The 26,643-nt window shown below is 45.0% G+C and overlaps 1 protein-coding gene across 1 annotated transcript in view; it reads left to right on the top strand.

Annotated features, from left to right (window-relative positions):
• The window catches only part of LOC144753882 (uncharacterized), a 41,373-nt gene extending 26,437 nt beyond the window's left edge, over nt 1-14,936 (top strand). Inside the window, exon 5 of the mRNA XM_078641423.1 lies at nt 11,837-14,936. Coding sequence (XP_078497549.1) covers nt 11,837-12,149 — 313 coding nt within the window. The 3' untranslated portion in view covers nt 12,150-14,936. The remainder of the gene's footprint in view (nt 1-11,836) is intronic.
• The last annotated feature ends 11,707 nt before the right edge of the window (nt 14,937-26,643 follow it).

Here is a 26,643-nt window from a genome sequence, read left to right as displayed (position 1 = left end):
AGAGTGGTGCAGAGTAAAGTGACATAGACTGCAGTGGTGTAGAGTAGAGTGGCATAGAGTATAATGGCATAGAGTAGACTTGCTTGGAGTGCCGTGGTGTAGAGTGTATTTGTTTTGAGTAAAGTGATGTAGAGTGCAGGGGCGCAGAGTGCAGCAGCCTGGAATAAAGTGGCATAGAGTGCAGTGGCATTCAGTAGATTGTTTCAGAGTAGAGTGAAGTGGCGCACAATGCAGTGGTATAGAGTAGAGCATTGTAGAGTACAGTAGGGCAGAGTAGATTCAAGAGGCTTACAGTGGATTGGCATAGAGTGCTGTGGTGCATAGTAGAGTAGTGTGAGGTTGAGTGAAGTGGCTTAGAGTGGTGTAGAGTAGAGAGGTGTTGAGTGAAGTGGCATAGAGTGGAGTGGTGCACAATAGGATTCAGAGATGCAGTGTGGAGTGGCATAGTGTGGAGTTGTGCAGAGTAGAATGCAGTGGCATGGAGTGGAGCAGAGTGGAGTTGGGTAAAGTGGAGTATGCATGGTGTAGGAGCACCCTGCTATTAAAGACAACACATGATCAATAAAAATGATCAGTACATTTGCACAAGCATACAGTTTTACGGATACAAGTATACAGCACACAAACGACAATGTGTGGAAATGTCATCACCTAGACATAGAGATTTCTTTAATCATAGTAAAATATTTGTATCCACCACACTTCAAAATTGCCAAAATTGTACTTCGTGTTTACTTTCCATACTCTGAAATATCTATACAGTTCATTTACAAACATGTAAATGTTGTTTTATGCTCATTTACAAACATTTAAATGTTGTTTTATGCTGGAAAAAAAATAACATCGTAGTAGCCAGCATGATTGTCACATAAATCCTCTCACTTTGAAGTCAGAGAAAGAAAAGTAAACACCAAGTTCCCTGGAAGACATAGCCTGACATTTGATCCCTGTCTGTGAATGCACAGTAAATGTGACAAGATAAGATCATGATCTAAAGACCTGTTTACAGAAATTCAGTACTGGTAGAAGAATACAGTAAATAGGATTTGGGAAGGGAAGGGACTGGCAAGCTGGTGAGCCTAAAACCAATAAAGTCAGCAAATAAAAAGCAAGCAAAGGTGAGTTACAAACCACAAAGCAAATGGTAAGCAATGGATGGAATGTATTCCCAGGGAAACTTTCCGAATGTCCCCAAAATGTTGTTAGCCAGTTGTGACCCAGCGTGTAATCAGTAGTGGTGCATCTCTTCTCAGTGTCCCTTCTCCCTCTCTCTTATGTTGTGGCCTTACTAAGACAACTAGGTCAACTAGGATTGCAATTTCTTGTTTTAATAATCCCTGTGCTGTGTGTCTTTTACCATTTTCCATGACGTCTTTAGCAGCTTGCAAGGGTGAAGGCCTCATCTCACTACAAGGCCTTCCCAGAGGGTGACTCAGAGTCTATGCCAGTGGATTACCCTTCATCAGGCTTGTACAATGGTGCAAGGGTGACCCGCCATTTCAAAACACCAACTCCTGTGCACTCAGAGCATCCCCTTGTGTTACGTCCACGCAGGCTCTCTGTTTCCTGGGGTATCCTGCCTGTATAAACTGGGTGCCAGTTCACTATCCTTGTTTTATTTGCCCCGCAACCGGAGCTGCTGTCTTCATTTATCCCGGGGGGAGGGAGGAGGTTGCCTGAGCCACCCCATCAGTGGTCTCCTCTTCACACTGGGGCTGCCTCCTCAGACCCCTTTCCATCATGGCCTGCACTTGGAACCTGCTCTCCCAGGACGTCTCTCACCAGGCCGCTTGAGTTGCCACGCCAATTATAATGGGAGTGCCTGCTCCAACTGCCACATACTAGCCCTATGCACTCCTGGGGCTTTATGCACTGATCTGCTGCTGGCCCCTCCTCCTGAGTGTTTACGTCTTCTATGCTCCTCTGGAGAGTCGGTGGAGGGGCTTAACCCCTTCCATGCTCATGACGAGCTCAGCTCATCATGCAGCACAGTGCTCGTGTGCTTATGACGAGCTGAGCTGCTTTTGCCATTCTTTTATAGTGCCAATAAAACCCTGTGGAGGCCTCTTGGCAGTCGAAATTTCGGGGCCCACCTTGCAAATTATCTCTTAATACCTAATGCAACTGACATCTGCCTGAAGAGGAGGTTTTAAGAGATAAACTGTTATGTGAATCTGATGTCTCTGGTTTATGTACTTTAAGTTGTATTTTGATCTGTTGTTGCGGGCCCCTAAAAGGAGTGGGGCCCATAGGCCGGTGCCTACTTTGCCTATTTGGTAAACCAGAACTGTTCATCTCTGTCAGAACTCTTACCCCCAAGACTTACAGCAGTTACAAAGGAGATCTACACATCTGCTGGCCGGCCTATCTGTTTCTACGTAGTCACTCATGGCAGACCTGAGTGGCAGCAGGTAAAACTCCCACTAAACACCCAATTTCCTGTAGCCTGTGCACCTTCCATCTTAGGAAACAAAAACAACTATAGAGAAGTGGGTGAGGTGAAACTAAACTTTTCCGTGGGTTGGGAGAATTCATCGAACACCCTGAATTCTAAATACATATGAAATGTATGTGTCATGCACAAAACACACAAGTATAGTGTATGTGATTAATTGCACTTGTTTCCTTACAGGTAGGTATTCATTATACAGAAAAAGCAATACGCACTCAGAACAGACATATACATCACCAGTAAGAGATCTCAGTGAGTTGAAATCCCATTGTTGAGATCTGTGTGTGATCTTGTGGTTGCAGGATTGAATCCCATTATATGTGTTTGCCCATTGAATGAGTTTGTGGGGAACCTAAACTGACTCACTAGCGAATTAGAACTAGTTTCATAGCATGTGCTAGAGTTAAATGCTGAAGTCCTGGCAGCTTTCCCCCTCACTAGCTTAAATGATACCCATCCTGGCAGAACTTTAACACCCTGATTGCATGCAAGGATGTTAAATCACCTTATGCAATAGTCGGGTCTAAACGTCAACAGCTTCATTTTAGCTTGTTTTGATTATGTTGATCCTCAAGAGCTGTGTGTAAGGATTTAATCACCACTGGATCATACATCATCAGTGTTTTTTCAAACAGGCTGTCTACAGTGGCTCAGGGAAGATACGGTGGCCATTGTTTTGCTTTGAAAGATTTAGTTAATTCTAATGAAATGTTTTTACTTTCCTTTTCATCACCTTATACATGAGCACTTCTTTAATCACTTTCTTCTATGCTCCTCTCGGAGCAACCTTTTCCTGAATATATTTGAAAAAAAAAAAGACGGAAAATATAACTGTAATTCAATTGAAGAATTTTGTGTATGATCTCTTCATTTTTGCTCGCACGCCAAGACCATACTAACGTATCCATTACCCTATACCTAGCTTTGTTAGTAATGTGCCAGTGGAACACATTGTTATTTGTACTAATTGTTATGCAGGTCCTATGGTGTATCTTGGGTCACCCCATTAGTTTATAATGGTATGCTTCTGAAAAATAGCGCAAAAAACTGCAGGAATTGTTAGCCCGCAATGTATGATGTCTCAAAAGGCCACCCTGAATATTAAACAATACACTTCAGCAATCAGCATACCCAGACACGTCTGCATAATATCATCGCAGAGAGAGGCTGTGTCATGTGGCCCGCTTCCTTGTTGTAGAGGGAGGCTGGTATTCTTTGGTAACCTAATAAGTACTGGAGATGCCTTGTTTGGCATACACTCTAGAAGGTGGTGGATGACATGCCTTTTTTTGGATCCTACCCTAGGATTACAAAAAGCAAGACTATCAAAGAGAATAAAAACTGGGAAGGGCCAGGTAGAATTAAAGGGCACAGTGTAAGGGTTGAGTTGATGGTAGGGTATAAATCCAAGGCCACTAGACAAAAGCGATCTTGTGGTCCTTGTATTTTCTGCACATGAATTAATTTGCTGCAGTTGCCACCAATCCTTAATCTGCTACATCATTTGCCGTGCCACAGCTGCATACATCCTGCGACTCTTAATGTAAAATAATAGAAGGGTTAGGATCAAAGCAAAACAAGAAAAGGTAAGGTTAGGTTAAGGGAGGTACAAGGGCAAGGCCCTGTAATTCAGAAGTACAATTTTATACAATATACTTTTAAAAATAATAGGTTAAATAATGTTATTACCGTTTGCAACATTGTGCACTATCTGTTATCAGTAGGGTACATAATATCAAACCCCATACAAAAAACAAGCAATGGCAAATGCAATGTGGCGGGTTTGTATTTTGAATATATGCCTGTCATATATAGAATATACCACATGGTTGCACCAAAAGAGCATTCAATAAATTCTTGGAACTCCTTTATGTTAGGAGAAAGACATAATGTTATGTGAATGGTTCAGCGTGTAATCATGTAACCATCTGCGATATGCATGTGTCAAGTATAGTGTAATCTGTAGCCGGTGTGTACAGCTGACGGGTGGAATTAGCACTCAGCAACAGACAACTAAAGCTATCAGAAGCAAGGTGTTAGAAACAGGAACATCCAGAATGTATCGAAATTAATCAAACATAGCATCCTTAGATTATTCACTTACATTAAACACCTGTGATTGACGTCAAGGTGACTAAGAAATGGAGTTACGTGGGCCGAGATTCATAGAGAGGGTGTGGATCCTGTTCTGTGTGAAGACGCTTTGACCACGTTTTTGGGAGTAGGGATCTCCGCCCTGTTGAGCTCCTGGTTGGGAGGGCGGCTGCAGACACAGTGGCTACGGACTACGCCTAGAAATAGAGGGGGTAGCACAATTTACATCTTATGTTTGAGAGGGAGAAGAACTTGTTCTGGCTGCCTGCTGCCAGATGTTCTTTTTGGCTCGCCTGTCATAATATATTGCAGTGAAATTACAAAGTGTGTATTGGCACCAGTTGAATCAAAAGCAGGTTATAACTTTCATATGAAGAAGATTTACAAGGATGCATCAAAGGACACTGGTTGGTCCTTTATGACAGACAGACAGATTTGCCTCAAATGTTGCAAACTAGCGCCACTTAACAGGTTACTGTTACCTTCTTGCTTGCCATCATCAAGGACGCTTCACAAGGCGTGGCAGCTGGCTGCTAAGCATGGGCATACCCAGAGGTACAAGCCTGGAAGATCACGGTCTGGTGTCTTTCTAAAACAAAGGGCTGTGGTGGCCCCAATCCAACATGGACGCCCTAGCTCTGGGCTGCCCCACGCCTCAAGAAAGGACTCCTGGTACTCATACAAATGAGCTGAGTCATGGAGATGAAAAAGAGGCCAGGGGCCTCATTTATGAAAAGTGACGCATCGCTGCATCAAAACAGCGATGCGTCACTTTTCATTGCGGCCTCCTTGCGACACCAATGATGCGTCATATTTACAATATGACGCATCATTGCGCAAGGAGTTACAGATACGTCAGTATTTCTGACGTATCTGCATGACGCAAAAGTGACGCATTGCTGGAGTGTGTCACAAAAGTGATGCAACTCCAGCAATGTGTCCTTTCACATGGGGCAAGCCCCATGTGAAAGGGCCTGCGCCAGTCTTACGTCTGCTGTGAGGCAGGCGTAAGAAATGTACGCATTTGCGTCCTAGAAGTGGCGCAGTGAAATCTTATAGATTTCACTGCTTCACTTCTATGACCTTTTCTTGCATCAGAACGCCCTCCTGCATACATTATACCTGGCGCAGGTATAATGTAGCGCTGGGGTTTACAAAGTGACGCATCTACCTAGATGCGTCACTTTGTAAATTTGGTGCAACAAGGTACATTTTTTACGCTGCTGGTGCGTCACAAAAAGTGACGCACCAGCGGGGCGTAAAAGTGACTCAATGCCTCACAAATGAGGCCCCAGATGTCTGAGCAAGAAGACAGCGTCCGCCATATGACTCTGAGGTAAGAAGCGGCACAGAGGTACACCAGCATGGCCTTAAGCCACAGAAAGCAAGCTCGGACACGGGGAAGAGATTGAGCCAAAACGCTGCAAACAGGCGGAACCCGCCAACAGCTAAAGGATTGTCTAGGAAGCGTCTGAAACCAAGATCCAACTATTGATGCTGCCTCGGGAACTCACATCTACTTTTCCAACTCCAGTAGGGCGACTCTGGGCCAGCCCTGGACTAGTGTTATCTTTGTAGAATTCCTTGCCTGGTCGCCTCTACTCTCATGCAATAGTTCATGTCTGAATTAATTTTGTTGTATCAGTAAGTTTTCTATAGAGCAGGCAGCCATATTATGTGACAGAGTGCTGTGCAGCCATCAGAAACACAGGGTGCAATGAAAAAAGACTCACAGACACACTCAGTAACAGAACTGAAAATAGCAAAAGTTTTAGAGCAGGTGTCTAGAGCTGGTTCTGGTGTGTCCTATTCGATTTTCAGGATAATCAGTGACTAGTAAAAAAAAATGTTTGATAATAAATATATCAATTCTTTAAAAAAAAAATCTCATGAAAAATAAATATTACATTTGCTAGAAAATACAACTATTTGTGATCTTCTGTTTAGCCTGATTCTCAAAATATGAGTCCACCCTTATCCCAAGAGCACAGACCCAAAATCCTAGTTTGACACCAGTGCATAGAGTCAGGCTGCAGTGTGTGTTACAAATGCACTGGTTTACCGTGATACATTCGTAAACTTCATCAGGAAGAACTGCATTTGGAAGACATACCATCCCAATTATCTTAAAATTAGAAGTCCTACCCCCACCGTCTATAGCACTGCCACTGATCTCCATCATCCAATGAAATTCCTTTTGAGAAGCAGGCCTCTTGTGTTTACAAAAGCACTTTGGGCCAGATCAGATAAAGTGAGCTTGTGTAGTTCTATTTTCAGTACCCGTTTGTGACATAGCTTTAGGCTGAATGCCTGGCATCATTTAAAGATGTATGTCTGGGAGACCTTGGAATTTAAGCCTCTTTGAAAGTGGTAATTGTTTGTTTTGCAGTGTAGCCAGCATGGAATGTGAAATTTTTGCCTGGAAACATTTACTTGAGTCTGTATAAGGAGTTACATAACACTGCATCAACAAAACGCAATGACAATACAATCACTACATTAATACAACACAGCAAAACCATAAAATCACAACCCCTAAGTACAGTAACAGCAATACAAGAGAAAAACTCCACAAAGCAAACGCAACAACAATTTGCATAAGGTCATGACATAACAATAAAACTACAAAAAAACACAATAGCGCCAACAAAAGGCCTACTCAACAGTATCGTCTTTTGACCACATTTCGCGTCAGCCAAGAGCTCTACTGGCCTTCTTCCAGCCAACACCCTAACCCTAACATGAATCTGCCTTGAGCTACAGAAGACATAGACTGCCATCAGATCTCCTTGTGGTTGGAATTAGAGCGGCCTTCGCAGATGGACCATTAACCATGACTCAAAGGTCCATCCAATATAATAAAAAGACAGTTCTCTTTACCCAGTCCTGCATTACGGTATGCACGCTTTGTGCCCTGTCATTCCTGCCGATGGGACTTTCTCTGCTTACACTGCAGCACCTAATCAAATAGAGCTGCAGGTGTAGGTGACAAAATGCCTGTCTGCAGGGTGGGATAGAGAGCCGGGACATGGGGGGCACCCCCATAAAAAAAGAAAGCAGCAATCACTGCAGGGCAAACACTGGCGTTGAGAGTGAGTCTGTGTTTGCCCCACGGTGAAAAACGTCCACAAATCCGGAATTACTAACAATCACCAATAGGCATTCTTTCTAGAATGTTTCTTTGTTTGATGCTGTTAACTTGCGTTTGGCATATTGTGGCATCATTCACCAGATGCCACACTTAATTAGTTTTCACCCACAAACCTGTTAATCTCCCATCCTAGCTAGGACTGAGAATATACAAGCACCTAGATTTCGACCACCATTATCTGAACAGTTCTTACTTCAGGTGACACCTTTCTCAACAAACCCCATGAAACAGAGGACCTGGAAGCAAGGCAGCCATAACATACATCGCATGGTGGGAACTGAAGAACAAACCATAAAGCTGTCTCAGACCGTTTTAGCCACTCAAGTCTACAATCTGATGTCCTATTGGCTGGTATCAATGCCCTCTGCTTTCCAGCAGGACTACTGATCTTTAACCAGCCTCCGCCCAACAAGAACAGTACATGAACATTGATCCTGTCTCATCCATTCACCACAGGTCTTGAATGCATCCAAACTGCAGTGCATGTTCTCACCTAGCCTATAAGTATACCTATTTCAGCTACCTTTTTAGGTCTCGCCCTGGAATTAGCATCCAAAGGATGCTTCCAGGGTTGTTAGGTCTCGCCCTGGAATTAGCATCCAAAGGATGCTTCCAGGGTTGGAGACGTATAGTTAGCTGTCTCGAGGGAAGGACGGACGAGAAGGTGCACAAGCGCAGTCCAGGCTGGATTGGTGTGCGCGAACGCGCACGTTCCGTCCTGCGCCGCCCTCCCATACTCCCAGCCTACCGCGCATGCATGCATGCACACAGACAGACACAGACACACACACATACACACACACACACACGCGCGCGCACTCGCACTTACACTTACACAGACACGCAGGCACCCAGACAGGCAACCCCCTCCTCCTCCTCCCCCACAGTCACACACGCATACACACAGACTCCAAGACACACGCACGCTCACACACATACACAGGCCGCCGCCGCGCGCGCGCCCACACATGCCCCCCTCCCGCCCTCGCAGGCCAGCCACAAAGCGAAGCCCCACTCACCGGCAGCAGGACTCTTCCTCCATTCTTCGGCACCGGGGCGCAGGGTAGGCTCCTGCCTGCTCCGGTGCTGCAACCAATCGCGGCTCTTCCGGCTCTTCCGTGGGAGGCGGGGTAGGCTCCCGCCCTCCTACTTCCTGTTTCCTGTTGTCGCGCCGGCCTGCCTGACTTCCTGGTCGCAGGCCGGCAGAGTAACGAGGATGTTTTGCGGTATTTATTTTTTATTTAATTATCCATTTTTTTTATATAGCGCGGAAGTTACTTACATAAGGTAATAGTGACAATTGGGAGCAAACAAATGTGCAGTTTGTAAAAAGAGAGTTGGGGAAAACCGTTAATACCAGTGACAGAAAGAACGTGTACATTTATATCTAGGTAGATAACAATAACGTGAGTTGGGGCAACTGACAATATGACATGTTTATGTCTGTATTAAGATATATGGATTGGGAGTGTCAACTATACAAAGGATTGATTTTAGAGTATGGCGCACCAGGTAGAAAATGCGCAGTCGGAATATTATAAGATGGGTGAAACCGTTAATGGGATTTATATGGACGGGAACATGCATGCATGTGCTTTAAATACCGCATTACAATAAGTGAAAGTAGGGGAACCGTAAGGATGTAACTTCTGATCCTTTCCAGATACAAAGGAATGTTTGCTTTTGCTAAAATCTGCAAATTGTAGAGCAAGTGATAAATTATGTGGCAAGTGATAAATTATGTGTCATGAATTATGTGGCAAGTGATACATTATGTGGCAAGCGATGAATTATGTGGCAAGTGATACATTATGTGGCAAGCGATGAATTATGTGGCAAGTGATAAATTATTTTGCTAGTGATAAATTATGTGGCAAGTGATAAATTATGTGTCATGAATTATGTGGCAAGTGATACATTATGTGGCAAGCGATGAATTATGTGGCAAGTGATACATTATGTAGCAAGCGATGAATTATGTGGCAAGTGATAAATTATGTGGCAAGTGATAAATTATGTGTCATGAATTATGTGGCAAGTGATAAATTATGTGGCAAGCGATGAATTATGTGGCAAGTGATACATTATTTGGCAAGTGATGAATTATGTGGAGGGGAGGGGCTATAATCATGCAGAAGACGCCGCAGCTGCCAAATTGCAGTGCTTGTGGTGTGTATTTTCTGTATCTGTTTATTATTCAGTTACGAAGAGGAGGTGGCGCCATTTCGGAAACTTGTCAGTGGACAACCTCTAACATTTCTTATGTGGGTGGACATGTGGCCTCCAGAGCTGCACTCTGATCTCAATGCTGCTCCATTTTGCTGCTGCATAAGTCATAGGTGGGCTGCATCATTATATGTCAATATGCAACATATTTTATATGTCCCTTTTTATAAAAACAAAACGTAACTACTGCAAAAAAAAATAGCCAATGCCATTTACAATACTAAAAGCTCAAACTTTGCCTAATGCGAGACCTATTGCATTGCAAATGCTTGTTAATTGTTCCATGGATCCCTGGATCCCTGGATATGCCACTCAAAGGTAATGCAAGCCTCCAGTATGATGCTTAATGGGTTGCCTCCTGCTTGCCTCTGATGGCATCAGCCAGATAGTCATCCAAACTGAAGCCTACGGGCCTTAGAGAATACAGAGCTATGGGCCTCATGTAGGTAAATGGTATTTACCGATTCGTAAATACCGAATTTTACCGATTCGGTATTTACAAATCGGTAAATGCTATGTAGGTATATTTACCGAAATAATTACCGAATCGGTAACATTCGATAATTACCGAATCGGTATTTACCGATTCGGTAATTGCCATTGGTTCCTATGGGCCTTGAGGCCCATAGGAACCAATGGCAATTACCGAATCATTAAATACCGATTCGGTAAAATTACCGATTTTACAAGGGAGACAGGGTGTCACTTTGACACCCTGTTGCACCCCTGATTCGGGCTTGTGTGCCATGTGACACACATACATGCCCTCAGGGCATGTATGTGTGCCACATGGCACAGGTGTACATGCACAGATGTGCATGTACACAGGAATTCGGTATTTACCATCAGAGAGTATTTGATGGTAAATAACGAATTCTTAAGGGCCTTTGGCACTGTTTTCAATGCCACCTACATCCCATATTACCGATTCTGTAAATTTACCGATTCGGTAATTTACAGATTCAGTAAATTTACCGATTCGGTAAATTCACAGAATCAGTAATATTTTGGCCCCCTACATCTGAAACTCAAAATACCGGTCGGTAACGGCCGAAATCGGCCGTTACCGACCGGTATTTGGCCACCTACATATGGCCCCTAGTGCTTAAAGAAACTTGATCGGCAATGGAGATAACATAATACCCTCCATCGATGAGCCGAGGCTGCAGCCTAACATTCTGTCCATCCAACTTTTCCTCTTTTATCAAATGTGGAGTTCATAGTACTATCTTATGCCAACATATGGTGTAAGACTATACCTGTATCTCTGGTGGAGCCTCGTCAGGTCCCACGACAGGATGCACAGCGATAAAAGAATTCACGTACAGAAGAGTCCCAACAGTTTTTCCCTTGTTATTCTTTTTTATTTTCTCAATTTTAATCAGTGCTCCATTGGTAATCCAACTTTTTGATAATATATATTTCATCCAAGTTCAACAAGGGCCTATCTAGGCTTTTCTTCCAAACATAAGGGGGTCCACCATTTCTCACAGTGCGAAATAGTTTGAATAATTAACAACTGCCCTTGGGCAGGGGAAACTACAATAAAGCAGATCACATATCAATAAGCAATCCCCATCCCAGACTCATGTTGATAATTATTATTCGTTACACACCTCCAGAAGTGTAATCTCACGTCCACTTTCATGCAACCAAAAACGAAACCAACCAGTGTCCTGACGTTTTTTTCTTGCAAAAATAAAATAAATAAATAAAACGTAAACATGTGCTTCGATTGTGGACCGAATCAACATGTGCTCTGACAATTATTTCGCGAGCTCGGACGGCGCGTGCCACAGGGTCGCACGCTACAACACATAGCCTTTGAGTAGCCTAAATCTTTGGTAACATTTTGTGTGCATTCTGCTACTTTTATTGAATATACATAAGACTATAACTTCCATCTTCTCTAGATCATTTTGCACTCATGTCACAGTGGAGCTCAACTCAGCTCAACACAGCTCAGCTCAGCTCAACTCAGCTCAACTCAACTCAACTCAGCTCAACACAGCTCAGCTCAACTCAGCTCAACTCAGCTCAACTCAACTCAGCTCAACACAGCTCAGCTCAACTCAACTCAGCTCAACTCAGCTCAACTCAGCTCAACTCAACTCAGCTCAACACAGCTCAGCTCAACTCAACTCAGCTCAGCTCAACTCAGCTCATCTCAACTCAGTGGAACACAGCTTTAAAAATTATGTTATGTTATGTTATCCTGTTTTATAAAGTGCACAGCTGCCCCAGCGAAGAGGCGTCCCAGCGCTGATAATCAGCCCATTATCCATGTACCTCCTTAGTAGTCGAGATGCTAAGTATAACTTTACAATTCTACATCCTTAATTAGAGTCTTGATGCCTCTACACTTGGGCACTGTGCATTCCACTTATTCGGAGAATGCCTCAAAATCTCGTGCACTTCTCTTGCATGAAAGGTCATACTCAAGCCACGTGGAAGTCCTGGCCAGTATCCAATCCCAGACAAGGTAGGAGTTCCCTGCACGCACCCACATGAACAAGTCGTGGTCTCTCCAGCATGCAGCAAATCAATCAAAGCAATAGCACTGTGAGGCTACACTAGTGGTAGGAACAAGCTAAACAAATGAAAAGTAATAGTGACACAAAAAAATAACCCCACTGGTGCCAGCAAGTATCAACACACACCCTTTTAGCTCACTGAAGAGTTCTGGAAGCACACAATGTTGAAGAAGGCGAGTCGTGATGTTCATGACTTACCAACGATGACTGGAAGCACTAATTTTTCTGTAACCTTTTGGGGAGGGGTTCTCAATACAGCTGTATGTCTGTATAGAGAGTCTGTTTTATCCATTCCACATAGCCAGGGCCACAGGAATTATGCAATGTTGCAGGATTTTCCACATAATTATGGATCTAGCGTATATACACCATACACTGTTTAATGTGCAGATTTCAACAAATGATTTATTTCTAGCCCAAATGGATCAAAGGTTACTAAACACCACATATAATGCCACGCACTGGCTGAATCATTTCAAAAGTTACCTGGTCTCCTTTCAGTGACTCCTTGCTATATTCAGGAGTCAACTAGTACAAATGGAGTGAAAGGTTTGCACAGCCAATATTAATGTGTTTCTTTATAACATGTTCAATGTATCGCCTCTATTTTTTGTAATGAACTTAAATGTCCATGTGTGCTCATGTGCTATAAAGGTATACCAAATAATAAACATAAGAAAATCAAATCAAATTACAACACAGTCAAATATTACTGCAAGAGAATGTGCTGCATTACACCACACAATTTGCCTTTTCGTGCTGCATAATTTATCCACCCTTGTGCATAACTTGTTCCTTCCTGGATATATGTCTGTTTAAAATACCACACTACAAGCATTTAGGTCAGAAGCCCTGTACTCAGGGGAGTAGCCAGAAAACATGTATTCCCCCTCCTTGGATCCACAACCATAATGGCTGCGAACAAGACAGTTTCTCCTTTTAAGGTCTATCATGTCATCTTTCTCATCCTTTCTATTTTCACTCCCTTCTTCTAACACTCCCTTGCTCTAATCTCCCCAGACTTCCTTCTCTCTTCTCATATTGCACCCCTCCTCCCTTTTTCCTTCAACACTCTTGTGCCTGTCTCCTTCCTATTTTACTACTAATCCTTCTTCTCTCATCTACCCTCATCTTGCCATCTCTCCCACTTCCAATCACACATTTGTCTTTCTCCTCATCTCTCATCCATCTCCCTATTCAGCATTTCCTAAATTGTGGGTGGGAACCCATTGGTGGGCCGCGAGTCGATTTATGGTGAGTTACAAAAGTCCTGGTGCCTCATTTATGAGGTTTTGGCGTAGGGCAGCGTTGCAAGGAATCTTGCTGCTCTGTCCTACTTCAAAACAAAAGGGCTGGGTTGGCTGTATCTATGTCATAAGGTGCATTCCTGTCCTTTTCCCCTGCGCCGGCACACAATGGGCTGCCATGCCCCAATGGAGGCACTTTTGCACCATGGTTCAAGGGTGGCGTTAGATTCAGACACATTCCCAGGTTTACAATATCTTGTAAATCTGAGAATGTGTCAGATTCCATGAGTGTTGCCTGGGAACACCCACAGCAACACCCCTGGAACTCCCCTTTCACTCAGTGCTCTGCATAAAAGGGGCACATATTTACAAGGCCATGAAAAACCACGTACAGTGGCTTTAGATAGCCTTGTAAATGTGCTGTGGTGCATTGAGCCACCAGAACGCGAAAAAAGTGACATTCCGGTGCTGCAAGGGGCCTCATAAGTGAGGGCCCTGGTCTGTATGTAAGTAATATTTTCAATGATGATGATCCATGTTTGTGCATGTGGGTTAAGGTGCTGAACATTGCCCCTAAGTCCAGTTTTAATACAAACCCTCATAAGTATTTCCCAGCAAGACTTGAGGTTCTGAAAATTACGAATTCGTTCGTACTCAGCCTCCATTTTGTAGTCGCCGCCATTTTTGTTGCCCTCACTCAGGCAGCACGGCGAATGCGATGTTTTTGTCGTTTCTGCCTTTGCGTGTCAGGTGGCTTCTCTGCTAATGTTTACTAGTGAGTGTCAGGGTCTGGCCGAGTACACTAATTCCTGTCTGAGCTGATTAATCCCCGTCCGGACTATATGTTGGTTCACACCATTGTTTCCTTTGGTTTATCTTATCTGCTGTCCTTCGCTACATGTCTCCTGCATTCTCCTGTTTCACGACTGTCCTCCTGCGACACACACTTGTGTGTGTTCTTTGTTCGTAAACTGAATAATGTGGATTCATTTGTAATTTACTTAAGAGGTCGAGTATCAAACGAGACCGGGAATTTGAGTTGCCTTAGTCTTAAAACATTGTTTCTAACGTTTGCCTATAGCTCATGCTCTTGTGAAATTGCTTTTTTGCATTGTGTTGTACTGTATATAAACCTGTGCGCCACGGAGTTAAGTGGCAGTCTCTTTTGAACCTCGTTGCATTGACGACTTCTAAGACCACTGTACTAGCTGCAGCTAATAAATACCATCTTCTACGCCAGACGAAGAGTCCGTGTCTCTGTATTTGATAAGGCAGGTGAACCCAGGGGATTTAGGCGTACCCTGCGCCGCCGGGCCCTAAGGCTGCGGTTCTCCAACTGGCGCCCAACGCGGGGCGACTTCAGCGGTAGCGGTTGAGCCCGAGGGTCGTGAGGAGCCCCGCAAGAAAATTCCGGAGGAGGCGCACCACCTGATCGACCCCTGTATGTCGGAAGTGGACCGAAGGTCTTTAACAGCGCGGCTACTCCTCTCGGACAGCTGCTGACGACTGCTGCCCTGACTGTCGCCCTGCCTTGGACCCTTCTGATGACGCTTGGTAGAGCGAGACGATAGACGGACCTTCGCTGGTGTGGAACGATTCTTAGTTAAGTATTTGGTGGGTCGCTCCCACAGACCTTTGTTTTGCTTTGTTCTTTGGTATATTCAGGTATTGCAATCCTTGAAGCCAAGGGGGGAGTACGATTGTACTGTCTTACTGTTTTTTTCACCCCTTGTTGTTTGTGATCAGTCTAGAGAAGTAACGATGCCTGGGCTGAGTAAGTTTAAGAGAGTTTGTTGCTTAGGTTGTACGAGGGATTCCCAGTTGGAGGAATCATGCCCGATCCCTCCAGTTGGAACTCCCACTTATGAGCTCTATTCGAAACATGGTATTGGTCCCATTACCTTTAACGAGACATGGGTCCGATATACGAAAAATAGTGGAGTTTTCAGATGGCCCCAAAATGGTAGCTTTGACCCCACTATACTAGATAATTTAGAAACGATTTTGTTCAAAAGAAAAGCCCGGCCGGCTATGTTTGACTCCTTTCGCCTTTGGCGTAAAGAAGCCAAACAGAAAGAAATTAAGAAAGCGAAAAAGGATAAGAAAGCACAAGATATGTCGATTTTACAGGCTGCACAACAGCTTAAAGATAATGAAGAAGATGGTGCGAAGGAGGTGTCAGAAAGACAACATCGTATGGCGATAGATAGATGCTATCCAATGTTGCCTACTTCTTCTTCAGATAAACATAAGGAATTAGAAGAAGATGCCTTAATGTCTTGTCTGCTGAGTTCCCCTCCGCCCTATGTGCAAAATGCTACCGCACCTCCGTTACCCCTTCCTGTTGCTCAGCAAGTGGTTGCTCAGTTGCCAATTGTTCAGCAACAGGCTCAGCCTGTCAATATTTCTTTTCCTGCTTCTGCTCGATCCTTGCAGTCTGTGATTAAGACTCCGCCTTCTTCTGCTCCTACTCCTCAGCCTGCTACGTTGCAGTCTACGCTGCCTTCTACATCTGTTATGCCCCCTATTCTTTTGAAGGATTCTCCTACCTCGCAGAGGAGGATAGCGGATGCTGTTTCAAGTTTCCTTTCTCCTCTTATCGGGTCTTTCAATTTGTCTCCAGCCTTTTCTAGACGAAAATCTCGTTGTCAGCTTCCTCCTACAAACGAGAAAGAGGTTTTGGGTTCTCTCGCTCGTAGGTGGATTGAGCAGGGATTAGAATACAGTACTGCAGATATTATGAGTAACTTCTATCAGTGGTCAGAACCTACGCAGAGATATGTTTTTAATGTTATGTGTCAAACTCTTATTAGCGGTTGGGATGATATGGAGTCAGATACAGTTCCCTTGGAGTTATTGAAGTTACAGGCAGACTTCAATAAAGGTGTTATTGTAGGAAACGGGGTTGAAGAGGCAGTGAATAAACTCATTGCATTTCGAGCTATGTTCTTGTCCTTGTCTGTTTCTGAGGTTAACACCGCCAACAAACAAGGTAGTAAGAATTATCCGATGCGTGAGGTTCCTCCCGTATGGTGAGAAGCGGTGGTTGGTCCACCTCCTGTCCCTGCTCATTTCCAGCGTATATGGGTCCATGAGCCTTGGAAGAGGTCTGAAGTCTTAGCGCTTAAGGGCACTCTTCCGGACCCTCATAAGAATCCTGCTGGATACTATAAAGAATTGTCCCAAACAGTCGACGCTTGCATTATGAATTTGGCCGATATCGATATGTTGTTCGGAAATGTGGTTCAGCAGGGTATATGGGCAAGGATTCGCAAGGAAAATCACCTGGCTGAATTAGGTGGCGATTGGGCTGCTATTAGAGCCGCAGATGCGAATCAGGTAGGCAGTGCAAAGCCTGAGGATTTGATTACGGCTCTTCCAGGTAGAATAATTATATTGATGAAGACAATGATGCCTGCAGTGCGAGTAAATTGGGAAAAGCTGGCCGCGTGCACGCAAAAGAAAGACGAAAGTGTCTCGGATTTCTTCACTCGTTTCGAAGAGACGTTTATAGACCACAGTGGTCAGGATTTGAGTGTAGAGGGTGGTCAGCGATTATTTATGGATAAGTTTGTATATAATTTGCTTCCTGAGTTGTTGAACAAATTAAAGAGTTCTGAAAGTGCATGGGCTGTCTCTTCCCCTGCCAAAATATTGGCTACTGCACAGTATTATGAGAACAGAGATAAAGAGGAAAAGGAGAAACAAGAGAAGAAAAATAGAGCTCTGAAAACAAAGGTGCTCTTGCAGCAGGCGTATCCGCCTCGCTCGAATCCGAATCAACAGTCTTCCCAGTTCCAACAGCCCCCACAGTTTCAGAGATTGTTACAAAAGCCTGAGTATTATGCGCCGCGACCTTCGTTAGGCGCAAATCAATGTGCATATTGTAGGGAAGAAGGGCATTTTAAGAATAATTGTCTGGTTCTATTACAGCGTAATAATGGGATGTCTGCTCCCCGTGGTCGTGGTAATTTTCAGACAGGATCTAGAGGTAGAGGACGGGGTGCGTCCTCTAAGGAGCAGCGATCTTTTCCTTCATCTACTTCGAAATATTTTGATCAACAGGCAGTTCCGTCCACACAATATTATGTTGAAAATGGAGTCGACGATTTTCAGATTGAATAGGACAGCCATGGACAAAGTGAGGGAGTTGTATCGATTCCAGTAGATCAAAATGGGCCATATGTTACTGTCAATACTATGGGCGTTTTAGAACAGTTTCTTTTGGATACTGGTGCGATGAGAAGTTCTATTATGCATTCTAAACTCCCTGGGGCACCTTTGTCTGGCTTTGTGAATACATCCGTGGGATTTTCTGGCGCCCCAGTCTGTAATCCGGTTTCTTGCCCTTTGCCTGTCTCGATTGGCCCTTATGATTTTGAAACTTCCCTTATCTTGACAACTGGTTGTGGGGAGAATTTGCTGGGTTTGGATTTGTTAAAAAGACTACATGCAACACTGTATTGTTCTCCTTCTGGTGTGCATCTTACATTGGGAAAGAAACTGATGTCTCCCATGTGTTTGTCTCGAGATCAGTTTCCACCTGAGTTGCTTTCTCTCCCGGAAAGTCTTTGGGCCACGGGTCCAAATGACGTGGGCCGTCTTGCGATCCCGCCGTATGTTGTTACAGTTAGAGAGAATGTTAGGATGCCACGTATTCCCCAATATCGTATCTTAAGTGATGGAGAAAGAGCACTATTGGATATTGTTGATGATTGTAAACGTGTGGGACTGGCGGGCCGGAATAACAAGCGTGGAGGCCTGAGATAGTGGGCAATGGTCGTTTATTCTTGCCACTGGATGAATAAAGTGCATAAAGGGTGGAGAAAATGAAAACAAGAAAACAGTTCCACTTTCGACGATATGGAGGGGCTGGTCCGGGTCGCCTGATGAGTGGTTTCTTCCGGGGTCGGTCTGGGTTAGTCCTCGGAGGTTCCGGGAGAAATAAACAAAAAAGAAAAGGAGCCGTTAGTCTCACTGGACTATTGAGGTTTGAACCGCTACCAACACCTAGGTTTCGGTGAGAGGGAAGGAAGTGACCGTGAGGAAGGGAAGGAAGGGTCGGGTCGGGATAGAAGCAGAACGGGGCAGAGAAACAGACCGTGTCCGGTGAGAGGGACGTGTATGGGCAACACACAGGTGCTATACAGGGCTCTATTGTGCTATACAATATTTTACAGTGGACTAGAGGTACCGTGTCTTTCGGGTGAATATCTACACAACAAGGGGGCTATAAACACAGCACTTAAGGTGCAACAGGGGCGGTTCTCAGTTACTCACGCGCTCTGCCGCAACTCTCCAGGTTGAGTTGCGGCCGCTCCCCAGCCACCTCCTGCGGACACCACCAGTCCTCGCTCCACTCGTCTTCTTCCTCGGTCGCCTTCTCCGTCGCCTCTCTGGTCCGGGTCTCCTGCCACGAGCTTGATCCGACAACTGTGTGTGTCTCGCTTCCGGCTTTTCCGGCGTCCGGATCCTGATAGGGGGAGGTTTTTCCGGGGTCGTCTCCAAGTGCTTCCTGTCCAAGTCCGCTCCTGATTGGCCCCTGGAACAGAGGACAAAGGTGTGGGTGTCCGTTTGGCAACGTCGTTGCTAAGGACGCTCCGATTCCGTTTTCCCTGCCGCGACTAGGTCTGAGGAAACGCGGTCCCAGGGTGGCTCGGGATGGCGCCACATCACAATGATTTTATTCGGAAAGGCGTGGTTGAAGAAACGAGAGGCAATGTTTGTAACAGTCCTGTTCTTCCGATTCTTAAAAGATCCCTCACACCCTCCTGTCTATCGATTTGTTATTGACCTGAGAGAGGTCAATAAAATAGTGGTACCGCAGTTTCCTGTTGTTCCGGACATTACAGCCTTGTTAACGATGATCCCTGCTTCGGCGGCTTGGTTTTCAGTGATCGATCTTAAGAATGCTTTCTTTAGCATTCCTATAGCTGAGGAAAGTAGGGACATCTTTGGTTTCTCTTTAGTTGGCCGAAGCTTCTGCTTTAAGAGAGCTCCTCAAGGCTATTGTGAAAGTCCTTCTATTTACAGTAAAGCTCTTAAGTCCTAGCTTGATGCTTTTTCTTTGCCTCCAGGTGCTACACTTATTCAGTATGTGGATGACTTACTGGTGGCTGCTGATACGGAAGATGTGTGTAAGAGTGCGACTGTTGCTTTGTTGCATCATTTGTCTGCTTTGAATCATAAGGTGTTACCCTCTAAGCTGCAATATGCCCGCCAAGAAGTGACCTATTTAGGTCATCTCTTGTCGAAGGAGGGAAGGCGATTGACTCCAGAACGTATTCATGCTATTTCACAGATGTCTGTACCTACCACACAGAGAGAAGTGCGTGCCTTTTTGGGTATCACTTCTTATTGTAGACAATGGTTTCCTAATGTTTCCCTCCTGGCGAAACCATTGCTGGCACTAACGTTGAAAGATACGCCCCATCCGCTCCCTTGGACGGATGAATGTCAGCAAAGTTTGGTTGATTTACGTACCGCCCTGTGTTCTGCTCCGGTGTTAGGGACCCCAGATTACAACAAGTCCTTCACATTATACGTTCACGAGAGAGAGGGTTGCGCATTGTCAGTCTTGACACAGCAATTCGGAGATAAACGAAGGCCGTGCGCCTATTTCTCCGCTACATTAGACCCAGTAGCTAAAGCTTTGCCCAGTTGTCTAAGAGCTACAGCAGCTGCCGCAATCTCTATTAGACAGTCTGCTAGATTAGTATTGGATAATACACTCATTGTTATGGTTCCACATGCAGTGGACACCTTGCTGAACAGAACTAAGACGCAGCATCTTACGAGTGCTCGTTTGTCTGGTTACGAGCTGACACTTCTAGCGAGTCATGTACACATTAAAAGATGTAACACATTAAATCCAGCTACGTTGTTGCCTCTTCCAGATGAGAAAGATGATCGGGAGAAACATGATTGTTTTCTCCGAACGGAAGAAGAAACGAAGGGTAGAATTGATTTAAAGGACACTCAGCTCAAGGACCCGGATGGGACCCTTTGGGTGGACGGTTCTTGTTTTAAGCTCCCGAATGGAGAAACCACTTCTGCCTATGCTGTCACTACCTTATGCACTATTGTTGAGACAGCACGTATTGAACATAATTCAGCCCAAGCAGCTGAATTAATAGCCCTGACTAGAGCATGTGTGTTGTCAAAGGGAAAGAGAGTGAATGTGTACACAAATAGTCAGTACGCGTTTGGCGTTGCACATAGTTTTGGCAAGTTGTGGAGGGAGAAAGGATTTTTCACTTCCCATGGAACAAAGATTCAACATGGCCAGTTAGTGACGGATCTTCTCGAGTCACTTACCTTACCTACCCAAATAGCGAAAGTGCAGTGCACATAAGAAAGTTACAGATGATGTGGGTCGTGGAAATGCATTTGCAGATGAGGTAGCAAAAGCAACAGCTAGAAACATTGCTAGTCGAATGTATGTGGCAGGCCCTGCAAATTGGGTTAGGGAAGTTGGAATGTGTGAAGACACGATTGAGAGTGTGAAAACGATTCAGGGAGAGGCTACTGAGAAGGAATTGAGTACGTGGAAAGAAAGTACCGGAATGTTAGACCAGATGGGCTGCTGGACAGAATTGTTAGAACATCAGCGATGGTTATTACCGGACGCTTATGTGTTACCGGTTGTGACTATGGCTTAAGGTCCAGCTCATATTAGTGCGAAGGGCATATGTAAGCTTTTGGCCACGGTATGGCAGAATGAAGGAATTCCGAAATGTGCAGAAAATGTGGTTAAACATTGCATTGTTTGTCTAATGCATAATCCAGGAAAGGGTACCCCAACTCCAGCAGGTCATTTTGCTCCTCCGTCATATCCTTTTGAGGTGTTGCAGATTGATTACATTCATATGGATCGCTGCAACAACCTCAAGTATGTTCTGGTGGTGGTATGTGCCTTTTCCCGGTGGATAGAGGCCTACCCCTTGAAAGATAATACTGCTTTGTCGACTGCTAAGGTGCTAATAAAGGAATTCTTCCCTAGATTTGGTTTGCCGCGCATTGTCTGGAGTGACTATGGAAGTGAATTTGTGGGCCAGATTATGCAGAAAGTCTGTTCTGGTCTCGGTATATGGCAAAAATTCCATGCGGCAAACCATCCACAATCAGCAGGTTTGGTTGAGTGTTACAATGGCACACTCAAACTGAAGTTGGCTAAGATTCAAGCTAGCACTGGTCTTGCTTGGCCTGATGCTTTGCCCCTAGCTCTTTTATCGACCAGAACTACTGTACACTCTCGTATGTGACTTAGCCCCTATGATGTGGTATTCGGACGACCGGCAAATGTTTGGGGTGTCCCTCATCCCAAAAGATATTCTGACATACCATATCCTTTGTTAATTGACTATCTGCACGATTTGACTACTAAATTGAGTGTTATTCGTCAACAGGTGCAAAGTGTTTTGCCGGAGGCCTCCACAGACCCAGGTCATACAATTTGACCTGGAGACTGGGTCTGTGTGAAGAATTTTCAACGGACAAAGAATCTGGAGCCTCGCTGGTCAACGCCTACGCAAGTCCTGCTCGTCACCCGCACAGCTGTCAAAGTGGTGGGAAAGCGCAATTGGGTTCACGGCGTGCACTGTAAAAAAGTGCCACTGCCGTTGCCCTTTGACCAGTGGATTCGTAGTGGTGTGAGAGAATCGGACACTGCAGCTATTCCTCGTTTCGTTCCCTTCAGTGACGCTCAAATCTATGGGACTCAGTCAGAAAAAGCGGATGATGACATTCTTCAAGCTGCTGTGCCTTTGCATTGTTGGATAGATACTACAAATCCAGAGGTTTTATTTGACAATGTTTTCAGCCGCATACCACAACAGACTTAGAAGCCCTGTAAGAACTTCTGGGATTAGACTAGATTTTAGTCTTAGTTCCCTGATAAAAGGCATAGTAATAATGGCTAAAATCGTAGAGAAGAGTAAGATTCCATTAGATGAGAATGGAATGTTACACACTATGGGGTTGATTCCGATCCCGTAAAAAGCGCTCCGAATCGTCGTACGGAGCATTTTTTTCCGTACGAATCGTACCCGTAACCGTCCCCGTACGAACGACGTAGTATGATTCACACCTGATGCAGCTATCCGTACGAATCGTACCAGGGACCGTACGAATGAAATTTCCGTACGAATCGCCCTCGGAAGCCGCTGTACACGACGTTTATACGGGTCGCGGCTGCTTTTTACGACCCGGCATGTACGATCCGTGTTGTGTACGCTCTGTACGACCCTTTTTCTACGGGAGCTGGAAACTGTCGTACAGTCAGAGTTCGCCCCGAAACAGGTACGGAATGGCCCCCCGGGTACGGCGCGTACACCCCATGATCGCAGGGGTACGGCGCGTACCCCTGCGATCATGGGGGTACGTGCCATACACCCAGCGTACATGGGGTACGTGCCGTACCCCATGTATGCTGGGTGTACGGCACGTACCCCCCATGTACGCTGGGTGTACGACGCGTACTCCCATGATCGCAGGGGTACGGCGCGTACCCCTGCGATCATGGGGGGTACCCGCCGTACGGTGTGTAGGTGATGGTACGAATCGACGTGGACCGTACGAATCGCGTCCGGGTCGCCCGATCGGGATCGGAATCGTCCAGTCGTACGGCGTCCGTACGAGTTGTACGGAAATGGCTCCGGATGCGAGTCGTACGGACGGTGATTTTTGACGGATCGGAATCGAGCCCAATGGCTCTATTCTTGGGGACAAGACTAAGAAGGGTGAGTCTTCCCCAGTATGGACTGTGCCCCATCAAGGTAATTTTTGTCTCCAAATAAATAGCAAGAAAACTGACATACAGCAGAAATGTACATATACATATTTCTTTTCATCCCTTGATTTTCCTCCGTTGGTCCCGTCACAAGGAACGTATTTTGTCTGCAATGACCGAGCCCATACTTGGCTTCTTTCCAATTTTTCTGGAACTTGCTACATAGCTTTTCTCCTTCCCCCTACATATACGGCTCCGTCAGACCATCACAAAACTAGACATACCAGAGGTGTAATTGATGTTAAAGACACGGCAGAGCAAGAGGGAGGAGACTTCCTTAAAGGATTCCTTCCCTTTTGGGGTCTGATGATTAACAGTAGGCATATTAGGCAACTGGTTCGGGTGGTTCAGACCACTATTAATATTACTGCAGGTGCGATAGGTAACATTACAGCAGAGCTTCTGGCTGACCGTCTTATGACATTACAGAATAGAATTGCTCTAGATGTCATCCTAGCAGATCGAGGTGGTGTCTGTAGATTGATCGGATCTAGTTGCTGCATTTATATTCCAGACGACGCTCCGGCAGTATACCAAGCCATTTTCAAATTGCACACGATCTCCGAGTCGATTCATCAAGACGAAGTAGATTGGTCTTTTATGGAATGGATTTGGGGAATATTGTCAACTTGGGGATGGAAGATCTTAACGTTCCTTGGAGCAATCTTAGCCGTCATATTCTCTTGTTGTGTGTGTATGCAATGTGGTCCTGCAGTCTGTGGCCTGTTGGCTACTTTATGTGTTCCACAATCTGCTACTCAGAAGACAGAGAATATTCGAATGATGGTGCAGCAACAACTTGAGGACCTTATGAACATCAGTGTTGACTCTGACTCAGATTAGCATGAGTTGTTTTGTCTTTGCCTGAGTAATGGCAAAAGGAGGGTCTGAGGTTCTGAAAATTACGAATTTGTTCGTACTCAGCCTCCATTTTGTAGTCACCGCCATTTTTGTTGCCCTCACTCAGGCAGCACGGCGAATGCGATGTTTTTGTCGTTTCTGCCTTTGCGTGTCAGGTGGCTTCTCTGCTAATGTTTACTAGTGAGTGTCAGGGTCTGGCCGAGTACACTAATTCCTGTCTGAGCTGATTAATCCCCGTCCGGACTACATGTTGGTTCACACCATTGTTTCCTTTGGTTTATCTTATCTGCTGTCGTTCGCTACATGTCTCCTGCATTCTCCTGTTTCACGACTGTCCTCCTGCGACACACACTTGTGTGTGTTCTTTGTTCGTAAACTGAATAATGTGGATTTATTTGTAATTTACTTAAGAGGTCGAGTAACAAACGAGACCGGGAATTTGAGTTGCCTTAGTCTTAAAACATTGTTTCTAACGTTTGCCTATAGCTCATGCTCTTGTGAAACAGCTTTTTTGCATTGTGTTGTACTGTATATAAACCTGTGCGCTACGGAGTTAAGTGGCAGTCTCTTTTGAACCTCGTTGCAATGACGACTTCTAAGACCACTGTACTAGCTGCAGCTAATAAATACCATCTTCTACGCCAGACGAAGAGTCCGTGTCTCTGTATTTGATAAGGCAGGTGAACCCAGGGGCTGCGGTTCTCCAGACTCTGGGTCGCAGTTGCTGGGGCAGTCGAAACGCATCAGGCTGGGCACTTGCTACAATATGACATCACACTTGCACTTTTAAAACTGCATCAAATAAAGAAGATTTGAAAATAACTCGACGTTTGTGGTCCGTACCTGTGGGATGGTCGAGGCATTGATCAGATTCAGGATTGTGGATTTCATATATATATATCTACCTATATATATATATATATATATATATATATATATATATATATATATATATATATATATATATATATATATATATATATATATATATAGTCCAAAAGTGCCCTGAAGCTTTAGAAGGTCACGCGACGGAGCCTCGCCAAGCGGCTCCTTAATGCAGTCTGCTTCCCTGCTCATTCATTAATTCAATTGCCAACGCGTTTCGGGGAACAACCCCTTCTTCTCGGGCTGCCAGTAATGAAAAACACATTGAGCCTCGCACTCCTTTACTGTGCAACTTTATTCAGCTTGCCCCCAGTGGGCGTGTACTCAATGCAAAAGTCTTAGGTGTATGCTGGGACATAGAGTCCTGAGTGCGAGCGTTAGTGTTCTCTTGTTGTCAATTCAATTGTTTTCAAAACATTATCCAGGCATATTTTAGTCCTATAGTAGGTTGCGAGCATTTTGGCAGAAAATTAAGCATATTTGGACTCCGTGCTGATATTGTTTTGGTTAGTGCAAAACACAGCCTCACCCTGCCGGTATCCGGAATTTTCCTCCAGCTTTCTCGGTGATGGTGCTCCTCCAAACGGCCAGGCTGCCGTTTTAATTTTTGTAGTCCAAAAGTGCCCTGAAGCTTTAGAAGGTCACGCGACGGAGCCTCGCCAAGCGGCTCCTTAATGCAGTCTGCTTCCCTGCTCATTCATTAATTCAATTGCCAACGCGTTTCGGGGAACAACCCCTTCTTCTCGGGCTGCCAGTAATGAAAAACACATTGAGCCTCGCACTCCTTTACTGTGCAACTTTATTCAGCTTGCCCCCAGTGGGCGTGTACTCAATGCAAAAGTCTTAGGTGTATGCTGGGACATAGAGTCCTGAGTGCGAGCGTTAGTGTTCTCTTGTTGTCAATTCAATTGTTTTCAAAACATTATCCAGGCATATTTTAGTCCTATAGTAGGTTGCGAGCATTTTGGCAGAAAATTAAGCATATTTGGACTCCGTGCTGATATTGTTTTGGTTAGTGCAAAACACAGCCTCACCCTGCCGGTATCCGGAATTTTCCTCCAGCTTTCTCGGTGATGGTGCTCCTCCAAACGGCCAGGCTGCCGTTTTAATTTTTGTAGTCCAAAAGTGCCCTGAAGCTTTAGAAGGTCACGCGACGGAGCCTCGCCAAGCGGCTCCTTAATGCAGTCTGCTTCCCTGCTCATTCATTAATTCAATTGCCAACGCGTTTCGGGGAACAACCCCTTCTTCTCGGGCTGCCAGTAATGAAAAACACATTGAGCCTCGCACTCCTTTACTGTGCAACTTTATTCAGCTTGCCCCCAGTGGGCGTGTACTCAATGCAAAAGTCTTAGGTGTATGCTGGGACATAGAGTCCTGAGTGCGAGCGTTAGTGTTCTCTTGTT

The sequence above is a fragment of the Lissotriton helveticus genome, chromosome 5_1, assembly GCF_964261635.1.
Source record: "Lissotriton helveticus chromosome 5_1, aLisHel1.1, whole genome shotgun sequence".
Taxonomy (NCBI): domain Eukaryota; kingdom Metazoa; phylum Chordata; class Amphibia; order Caudata; family Salamandridae; genus Lissotriton; species Lissotriton helveticus.
This window is presented reverse-complemented; position numbering and strand designations above follow the sequence as displayed.